Source organism: Macrosteles quadrilineatus, unplaced genomic scaffold (genome assembly GCF_028750875.1).
Source record: "Macrosteles quadrilineatus isolate MER2022 unplaced genomic scaffold, UCM_ALF_1.0 Scaffold_9__3_contigs__length_116548681, whole genome shotgun sequence".
NCBI lineage: Eukaryota > Metazoa > Arthropoda > Insecta > Hemiptera > Cicadellidae > Macrosteles > Macrosteles quadrilineatus.
Genome location: NW_026542602.1, coordinates 69,591,961 through 69,603,112, shown reverse-complemented (window position 1 = coordinate 69,603,112; position 11,152 = coordinate 69,591,961). Strand labels below are relative to the sequence as shown.

The 11,152-nt window shown below is 33.1% G+C and overlaps 1 protein-coding gene across 1 annotated transcript in view; it reads left to right on the top strand.

Annotated features, from left to right (window-relative positions):
- The first annotated feature begins 2,469 nt into the window (after window positions 1-2,469).
- Window positions 2,470-11,152, top strand: part of LOC129002042 (THO complex subunit 1-like) — a 51,920-nt gene continuing 43,237 nt past the window's right edge. The window contains exon 1 of the mRNA XM_054429554.1: window positions 2,470-2,787. Within this exon, the coding sequence (XP_054285529.1) occupies window positions 2,743-2,787 (45 nt within the window). The 5' untranslated portion in view covers window positions 2,470-2,742. The remainder of the gene's footprint in view (window positions 2,788-11,152) is intronic.

Genomic DNA, 11,152 nt, shown 5'->3' with positions numbered 1-11,152 from the left:
GTTTGTTCTTGCGTAATATCTAATCGAAAATGACAACTTTTTAACTCGCAGATCCCGAGACCCGCACATGCCGTATCGCCGGCTAAAACCTATTTTCAACGATTGATAAATCAACTTCCTGGAAAGTGTCAAGAGTTTTGATTATATATATCAGTAGTAAACACTGATATCTACAATTGTGTGATAGTCACATATTGGTACCATTGTTTGTTCTTACGTAACAACAAATCGAAAATGACAACTTTTTAACTCGCAGATCCTGAGACCCGCACATGTCGGATCACGAGCCAAATCCTAATTTTCAACGCTTGATAAATCAACTTTCTGGAAAGTGTCAAGAGTTTTGATAATATATATCCGTAGTAAACACTGATATCTACAATTGTGTGATAGTCACATATTGGTACCATTGTTTGTTCTTACGTAATAACAAATCGAAAATGACAACTTTTTAACTCGCAGATCCCAAAACCCGCACATGCCGTATCGCCGGCTAAAACCTATTTTCAACGCTTGATAAATCAACTTCCTGGAAAGTGTCAAGAGTTTTGATTATATATAACAGTATTAAACACTGATATCTATAATTGTGTGATAGTCACATATTGGTACCATTGTTTGTTCTTGCGTAATATCTAATCGAAAATGACAACTTTTTAACTCGCAGATCCCGAGACCCGCACATGCCGTATCGCCGGCTAAAACCTATTTTCAACGATTGATAAATCAACTTCCTGGAAAGTGTCAAGAGTTTTGATTATATATATCAGTAGTAAACACTGATATCTACAATTGTGTGATAGTCACATATTGGTACCGTTGTTTGTTCTTACGTAACAACAAATCGAAAATGACAACTTTTTAACTCGCAGATCCTGAGACCCGCACATGTCGGATCACGAGCCAAATCCTAATTTTCAACGCTTGATAAATCAACTTTCTGGAAAGTGTCAAGAGTTTTGATAATATATATCCGTAGTAAACACTGATATCTACAATTGTGTGATAGTCACATATTGGTACCATTGTTTGTTCTTACGTAATAACAAATCGAAAATGACAACTTTTTAACTCGCAGATCCCAAAACCCGCACATGCCGTATCGCCGGCTAAAACCTATTTTCAACGCTTGATAAATCAACTTCCTGGAAAGTGTCAAGAGTTTTGATTATATATAACAGTATTAAACACTGATATCTATAATTGTGTGATAGTCACATATTGGTACCATTGTTTGTCCTTACGTAATAACAAATCGAAAATGACAACTTTAACTCGCAGATCCCGAGACCCGCACATGTCGGATCACGAGCCAAAACCTAATTTTCATCGCTTCATAAATCAACTTTCTGGAAAGTGTCAAGAGTTTTGATAATATATATCAGTAGTAAACACTGATATCTATAATTATGTGATAGTCACATATTGGTACCATTGTTTGTTCTTGCGTAATAACTAATCGAAAATGACACCTTTTTAACTCGCAGATCCCGAGACCCGCACATGTCGGATCACGAGTCAAAACCTAATTTTCAACGCTTGATAAATCAACTTTCTGGAAAGTGTCAAGGGTTTTGATAATATATATCAGTAGTAAACACTGATATCTATAATATTGTGATAGTCACATATTGGTACCATTGTTTGTTATTTAATACATAAATTCTTTTACATATAATAATAATGTCACACATAATGTAATAATAATCATAATGTAATTTACATACAATAATAATTGTAATACATTTTTTTTTACTTATTTACTGGTAGCCAAAAACAATACCCGTATCGACTTAAAATACCAAAATTAAGAATGCTAAATAATATTTTAGTTAGTGGGAGGTGTACGTTTATAATTTATGTTCAAGCTAATTTTCAGTTCTGGGTGAATTTCAATAAAGCCATCCACCTTTCCATGTAAATTCTTACTCATATGTTTTGGGAGTTCAGCGTTCACCTAAGTGGTATGCATCTCGAGTTGGATGTTTTGAATCTTTACATTCCACTTAGGCTTAGGGCGCATTGCAATTTCTACTCCCTACTCTACCTGGGACCTGGATTCTTTTGAATACCAAATGTATTTCATCATTTCTAATATAAATAATAAACGGTATCAGCATTGTGACACATACTTTCTCCCATAAGTTTCTAATATAAATAATAATATCTGAATTATTATGTAGAAGTGAAGTAGTCCTAAACAATTTACCGGTACATATTTAACACGAAAACGTACATCAGTTTTACAGATACATACATACAACGTGGTCTAACCGATGAAATTAATAATGTTTATTTTAATCAAAATATAAAATAGCAAACTACATTTCCAAAGGTATCCACATGGAGGTCTACTATATTTTGAATTCCATCCAGTTACCACTCGGCCTGTCATAAATCAAATGGGCAAAAAAACAGGCCGTCAGATGGAACGTCAGCTATCTTCAGCCTGGTAAAGGAAAGCTGGAGTGGGAAAGAGTTTATAACATTTCATTTTCATTGCTTTGTCAATTTCATCTCATTAACTTTTGTTTACTAATTTGATCCTGTATATAAAGTGTAAGGAATCAATATTAATTAATAAATAGTGCTCGAAAAGAATCTTGGTATGAAATAACAAAGAGGAGTCAATCGCATATTAATTTTAGGTCTAATTAACTTTGTTCGTGGCGTTCTGTGATGATTTCGTAGACGGAAGAAAAGAAAATTCTTCACAGAAATAAGTTCACATCTGATTCAATAATGTCGAAATCTCATTCTTTTGAAATGATGAGAGGTGAATTCACGGTAAGTCACTAAATTATGACTGTTTAACTAAGTTAGTCCTAGGCTAGGCTAAGTTAGGCTAGCTTTAATACGCAATTAGGCCTAGGGCCTAGGCCCTAGTAAAGTCTGTTTAATTCATTTGTAGCTACTGTACCTTATAATAAGGCCTAACTTAGGCCTGGTTATTAAAACGTTTAAGTTATTTCAGCTGTATTTTAAGTTAGGCCTATGGCATTTGTGATTTTTTATTTAGCCTAAGCCTGGAACTTGGGCTAACTTAGGAGCAACTTTAGCCTAGCCTTTATGTCGGGGTACAGTTTCTTAACTGGGTTACGGTTACGCTACACTAGACTCCCTCTTAATTACACCTTTTAACTGGACAACGGTTTAACCGGACTAAGTAACTTAAGTTAACTTAGCCTACACTCGGCAGAAATTACGTCCCTTTTCTTAACCGGACAATTTTTATCAGCACATTGGTTTAACCAGACTAGATAGCCTAGACATGAGGTGGGTGGTACTGTAACGACTGTTCTCGTGGGAAAGATTTAAGACTAGTGATTACGTTTCCAAATAAAATGCTCTCCTTGAAGTCAAATACTGTAGGCCTATGCAGAAACTTATGTTATGCATTTAAACAGCAGCCTACGTTTTAACAAGTTTTTGGGGACATTGGTTTGGGCCTAACGGTAAAAACCGTTCATCTGGACTGGCCTCGGTCCCGAGGAGTCTGGATAAGAGGGGGTCTACTGTATCGATCGCAAATATTTATTTGATTGGTAACCTTCATTCCATTTTTTTATTAACTTAGTGTACGCCTATTTGCAAGTCTGGTTACTAAGGTTAAGTTATGACAGTTAAATTTTATAATTGATAGGCCTAAGTTATAACTTACAGTAAAAAATATCCATATTTTTATTTCGATAGGCCTAAGTTAAGTTAGTTTTAATTGATATTACCATAGCCCAGTTAAGAATCTGTAGGCCTATAGTGTAGGCTCCGCTTTATTAACTAGGAAATAATGAAACTGTTAATGTAACTTAACCAAACTTGCTGATAATAAACTTAATTGGTGTGAACCTGGCAATAAGTAGTGCGCACGCCTTAAAAAATCTATTGCTAGCAGAATCGTTTTGTGGAAAAATACGGCTGCTAACCACATAAATACGGCTCTCCACATTTTTTTTCCCCCTTCACTGTCGCCAATCCTGCATTAGTCTTCAGATTACAAAGTTCTAACTTTTCCATCCATTTACTTTAGTAAAATTATAATTTAAGTTATTAAGAAAACCCAATCATCTCATCTGTGAATACGGCGATAATAGCATCTGTGGACTTAACTATTGTTGAAAATCGGCCATTGTTTTGAAAGGTCACTGGTTGAATCCTGAGAAAAGTGTATTCTTTATTTAGTTTTTTCATGGTTCGAAATTAAGCCCAGCTGTCCTTGAGCTTGGGTTCTAAATAAATGGTCCTGGCATATTCGGATTATCGACAATATGCCATATTCGGTGCATATTCGCACTTCGGACATGATCGAGAATAAACAGGTGTAAGGCAACACAAGTAGGCGTACTGAAACTTACTAGGTCAACTACAAGTAATAAGTTAGCCTATTGTATTTGTTAAAAGGTGGTGGATACAAATTTCCATTGAAGGTTTGCAACGGATTAGCCTATTCATCCCAAAATGGCACTCAAAAACTGCTATTTTGCAATATAAGTAGGCCTATGCTTTAAGTTAACTTATTGTTTGAAGATAAAGCTTTAATGAAATGTTATAATTTAGCAGTTTTATGTGATTGAACCTATAGGCCCTCACACCCTCATAATTATTTTCCTTGTTAAATTAACTTGTTTACATTGCCTAGTAGCATCAATATGACTAAACATAATCTATTTATAAATTTGCTATTTAGATAACCATTATAGCTGGTCTACTGTGCAAAATTAACTTCCTGTATTGATTGTGAGTGAATTGAAGTGTTCAATAATGGCTGCCCTAAATAGATAAGAGTTTTTAGTGTTGATAGCTAAGAGAGAACAATAGATTCACATAGTTTTCACATGTTTGATAATCCATAGGCTTTATCACATGATTTTGGGATTAAACATGGATTTTGAGTAGGCTATAATAATCTAGCCAGATTTTTAGTGTAAAAATGAATGAAAGTTGTCATAAATAAATGATATAGGAAATAACTTAGGGTATGACTCGTGTAAAACTAAGTGTTATACATGCACAGTACCGTAAATATAAAAACCGCTTGCATTTTCCAAACGTTTCTTTATCATTGCAAAATATGGGCTTTGTTTGAATTACCAGTTTCATAGCTGTTTGCATGTTTGTGCAGCATATCTGAAGTGAAGATGAACGCTCAGTCGCAGACATTGGAGCTGGCGTTGGAGGGTTATCAGGTGGAGGAGGCCGTCGCCAGTATATTTCATACGGTCTTGTTCTATCGGACATTTGGAAAGTTCCAATACCAAGAGAGTGGAAAATACCTGGAAGGGACTGTGGGGTATACGGACGTTGACTGTGACTTTATAGACTTGACCTACGTGAGATGTTCGTCTCCAAGCTTGGACCGCAACATCAAGCGCAAAGTGTCCGAGTTTTCCGAGGAATTGCGAAGTGCGGACGGAAAAAGTTCGGGCGAGATTTCACTCAAGTTCTTCAGAAAGAAGCGATCCACTTGGCCTTTTCCGTCGGAGTGTGTTCCGTGGGAAGTGTGGAATGTGCATTTGGATCTTATACAGTTGAACAACAAATGTGAACAACAACTAGGCAGGGAGAAGATGGGTGAACTGTTGACGGAGAAGATAATGTTTATTACGGAGTTGATGAACCGGTGTCAGTACATGCCGGATGTACCCAGTCAACCCGACATGTGCCTTATATTTGATATGAACTATGACGACTGTCAACCTTTCCTGCACGAGATCGTTCACGTGAGTTCTGGCCCTTCAACGCCCTCCATCGGCTCAGTCATAAGAAACATGTTTAGGTAGTGCATCGTCTAGTGCCTTTAACTTTTCAATTGGCCTTTTAAAATCTTACACTATTTCTAATTTTGATTAACTAAATTAATTTTGTTTGCAAATCTGTATTACGTTGGCAAACATCTTTTAATGTGCTAAGACATTTTCACTCATCCTACACCTGAGGCAATTATGGGCCCATTAAATACAATGCAATATACCAATTTGTTTGATTATAATTGGTATTCCCATACCAGGCCCGTAGGAATGAGCACAATTTGTTTTGAGCATAGGATTACTGCTAAATTGTTAACATTAAGTTAAAATTATTATCTTTACTGCAATTTGTATTAAGAGTTTATGAATAATTGCACATTTAGAAGGTTGCAATGTAGATTTGTGAAAGCAACTTTTGTTTTTAAAACATGTCAAACCCTTATGTGATTTGTATTTATTTAAATCAAGACTTAAATGCTGCTGCAATGCTTCATCCATATAATGTAGAGATTTAGTTTGTGACAATTTTTTTAAAGAAATTTTCATGTCAGTTAATATTTTATGTGAAACTTCACTATCAGGAAGTGATGAAAAAGCTTTTTCTTAATCCTATCTTGCTGAAACTTTTACCCTAGGGTATATTGTAACAGGAATCCTGATGATATATCTTGTAGTTAGTACCTAACTTTATTTTCAAACAAACCATTGTTACAAAAAAAGGTAGGTTGGCCTAGTAGTGCAGTAAAAATAAGAGAAAAATTCCATAAACCTAAAAAAAATTAGCACAACCAGGGAATTTGGTACAGATGTTGGGTGTACCTTCCTTTTGAACATACTAAAAGTCCCCTAAAATTGAAGCTGTGCTACGGCCGCCATATTGGAAAATGGCGGCATATTTCTGTATTTTTCGCTATAGTCACTTTATTATTAGAGATACAGGAAAAAGCTAAATATACAAAATGTAGGTCATCTAAAAATACACATTTTTTGTATTTACCATCTTTCTCTAAACCCAACGGTTTTTGAGTTATTTGTTATTAAGTATATTTAGTTTTTTCTATTTATCAAAAATAGGCGAAACACATGGAAATTGACCGTTACTTTCAAGGATTATGATAATTTATCCTATTTAGTTAAATAGTGTGATACTATAAAATCTTAAAATTTAAGCTTATTTTATGAGTAAAACAACTCTGCCAAAGCAAACCTGCAGACTCAGCAAATTTCCTTTTGATTGGATGTTTTATTAATTGTATTTAAATAAAATCAGATTCAACAGGTACCTAGGTTTGCTGCTACAGGTAGGTTATTATAGTGTGTTTTTTTTTTAGTAAAATATCAATAACTTAGTATAAAATAATTAATTTTCCAAGTTTGATCATAATAAATCTATAAACAAACAAACTGCAACAGTTAACTAATTCATAATAATAGCATGGTAGCTTAGATTTACAATTTACAAATTTAAATATTCAAATTTTGGTTGTGTTTACTAAAAATATGGCGATACCAAGTATCGGAAATATTGTATGGAGTGAGGAAATCAACCATATTTTGTAAACTACGCAATAGTCATATTAATATTTTATACTCATTTTTACCCATTTAATAAATTAACATTTTAATATTTTGATGGCACTACCACTATCACTCTGATATCAACTAAGTGGGATGAATAATTGTCGTAAACCTTGAAAGTAACCGTCGATTGCGATGGGTGCCACCGATTTTTGATAAATAAAACTAACTATACCATGCTTAATTAGTCACCAACATGAACGAGACACGAAAAACACCCTTCCAAATTTACAATGGGATGTCAAGTATAGTTAGTTAGTGTGGTGGTGCCATCAAAATACTAAAATGTTAACTATTAAATGGATAAAAAATAAGATAAAATATTAATATGACTATTGCGTACTTTACAAAATATGGTAGATGACAGTTCTTTTGAAAACCCATTTGGTTAATATTCTAATCGTGACGAATAATCGCCATCTTTTTAGTAAACACAACCAAAATTTGTATACTCAAATTTGTTTATTGTAAATTTAAAACTCCCATGCTATTCTTATGAATTAGTTAACTGTTGCAGTTTGCTTGTTTATAGATATATTTTGATCAAACTTGGAAAATTAGTTATTTTATAGTAAGGTATTGATATTTAAAAAAAAACACTATAATAACCTACCTGTAGCAGCAAACCTAGGTACCTGTTTGAACCTAATTTTATTTATATACATTTTTTAATAAAACATCCAATCAAATGGAAATTTGCTGAGTCTGCAGGTTTGCTGTGGCGGAGTTGTTTTACTCATAAAATAAGCTTAAATTTTTCGATTTTATAGTATCACACTATTTAACTAAATAGGATAAATTATCATAATCCTTGAAAGTAACGGTCATTTCCATGTGTTTCGCCTATTTTTGATAAATAGAAAAAACTAAATATACTTAATAACAAATAACTCAAAAACCGTTGGGTTTAGAGAAAGATGGTAAATACAAAAAATGTGTATTTTTAGATTACCTACATTTTGTATATTTAGCTTTTTCCTGTATCTCTAATAATAAAGTGACTATAGCGAAAAATACAGAAATATGCCGCCATTTTCCAATATGGCGGCCGTAGCACAGCTTCAATTTTAGGGGACTTTTAGTATGTTCAAAAGGAAGGTACACCCAACATCTGTACCAAATTCCCCGGTTGTGCTAATTTTTTTTGGGTCAAAACATATTTTTACTGTAGGCCTACTATAGCTAAATCTCTGATAAGATATATATTTTTTAAATAAGGTCTCATAGAAAGTTTTAGTAGATTCCATTTAAAATAGGGTATTCATATCCATATATAAATGCAGATACCTATGTCATTTTTTCTATTCCATGAGTATGGTGGATGTGAAGAGTATTTTTTTGTTTCTGAAAATCAACACTGAAAAAGGTTAAACTAGCCTATTGTAAAAGAGCAGTAGGCTACCTTTTTATTTCAACAAATGTGTGTAAACAATGTATAACTTATTTTAGCTGTACAAAAGTAAATTTTAACTCATTTTAATTTTTAACGTAAATTTTTTGAACAACAATTTCTAGGAGTTCAAAGTTCAAACAATGAACTGCAAAAATCTTGAAACAAAAAATTATTTAGTATATTTTATTTGTCTCTTTACTTGAAACTTTGTAATAGGAAACTTTTTTTAGGTAATAGGGAACTTTGCCAAGGAAAGGTTGGTCATACATTTTAATTTATTTTCTGTCCTTAATCAGTTTTCCACTGACACTCGTAATTGTAACCTGAACAAAACTGTATTTTCAAAGTTATTATGACTCCACCGGAATATTATTGAAACACTTTTTTTGTCTTTCTTATTATTGACACCATGTCCTGATTAGGCTATTCCAGTTTTGATTGTGTTAACTTATTTTGTCTACTAATTTTATAATATGTTGGATTGGTGTACGTTAGTTTTAGTTAACGAACATGATAATTGTATTGTTTGTACTAGTGTAGGCCTACTCATGTCAAACGTATTGTGATCTAGTAATGTACCTTACCTCGTTAACTAGCTGTGTTATATTTAAGTTCTTGTAGTTTTATTTTTCAGATATTTATAGAGTTGTAGTGTATGTTAAGAACTTTTACAGCTAGCTGTTAGCTACTTCAGGTCTTTTTAACTGTAAACCAAAGATAAATAAATTAATGTTTTTTACTGTGAATAACTGTTTATTTTTTGTCCCATGTAGCTGAGGTTTTGAAAAACTAGTTTTCATTAATTACTCCAGACTTTTATATTAGCTTTCAGAATTCATTGTCTACTTGAGGATATTGATTAGGCCTATTTTTAGGTACTAATAAAAGTATTCTGTTACTTAATAATATTGGGTGTCCGGTAAAAACTACATGTTTCGTGGCGAATGCTTCATCATCAGGTTCATCCTCTTCTACAATTCGTCATACACTTAAAAAGAATATACGTAATTTGCACGCACACACCACCATGTTGTTTTAGTTAATGTAGTAGACTAAGCATAAAGTTTTTTTTCTTGTGTCCTGTCAATGTGTCTTTGAATTTTAAGTGCATTACGAATCGTAGAAGAATATGAACCTGATGATGTGGCAGTCACAACGAATCCAATCAATCAATCAATCAATCAATCAATCTTTATTCAATACATACAACAAGTGTACATGAATGTGTCATCAACCTAAAACTACTTCACATGATCCAGTTTTGTAGTTTAACCAGTCATGTATGGACACTGAAAGTTAACACTATTCGTGCGGTCGACATGTTTGAACATAAAAGTTGCATTTATTTCAATGTTAAGCAATTGCGGGAATTCCCGTCATCAGCACCCAACGTGTTAACAGAATACTTTTATTAATATTAGCTTCGTTAAATATGTATTGTCAGTTTTGGAAAATTAAAGTATTTCTCGTGTAACTCTTTAGTTAATCAATATTTAATTGACTCAGTATACTTAGAAATTTAGGCCTACTTTATAGAATTTTTGGTGATTCTAAAATTATGTAGGCTGTTTAATAAGTCATAAAACACTTTTTGGCTGCAAGTGTTTGTAATAATTAATTACTCTTTGCAAAACTTTAAGAAATCATGAAATATTGACTAAGATAGATAAAATTAAAGGGACTAATCTACTTCATACAAGAACTCTCTTTTTAAAAGTCTAAAATCACTTCTTGTCCTAAAAACCTTTAACAAGGTTTTACAAGCACTAACTATAAATCAAAATCAAGTGGTCTATCGCCAGCCAACACTCCTTGAAACCAACAGACAATCTTGAAATTTATTGCTTACACGTGGTTATTTTAACTTCTGAGTTTTGAACTGTATTGTTCAGTACAAGTAGTTTACGTCAGCATATTCAGGTCAGTAGGACAAGTTCAATAACAACTGAACTTGTTAAAGGTGATATTTCTATTTTGCAAATTATGCAACTTGATTTACGCAGCGACCATGTAATTGTGTGCGCAATTGATGGGAACCTTACGAGTGTTATCAACCATTTTCTCCCACAATTACGACTTAAAATTTATCAGTTGCGTCTGGGTCAAGGGTGACATGTGTTGGCTATCAAATCAGTCTCGTGTCGATTATATAATTTTTGGAGGGTAGATTAGACATTTCAATGAATCGGGTTTATTTGTTTATGATTGTTGTAATCTTTGTGTTAAATTTTGCTGCAGATGCTGTTTTGAAATGAGTTTTGCAATCAGGGTGTAGTATTAGTGTGTATCTTGCACTAAACTAATTGTCTCGGCTTTGCCCCTATTGTTAATCAATCGGTTGATTACTGGTACTTAAATTTGATTTTAAAATTCATTATTTAACATGGGGGTAAAAGGTCTCAAAACAGTTAAATATTTCAAAAAGTAGGCCTAATAC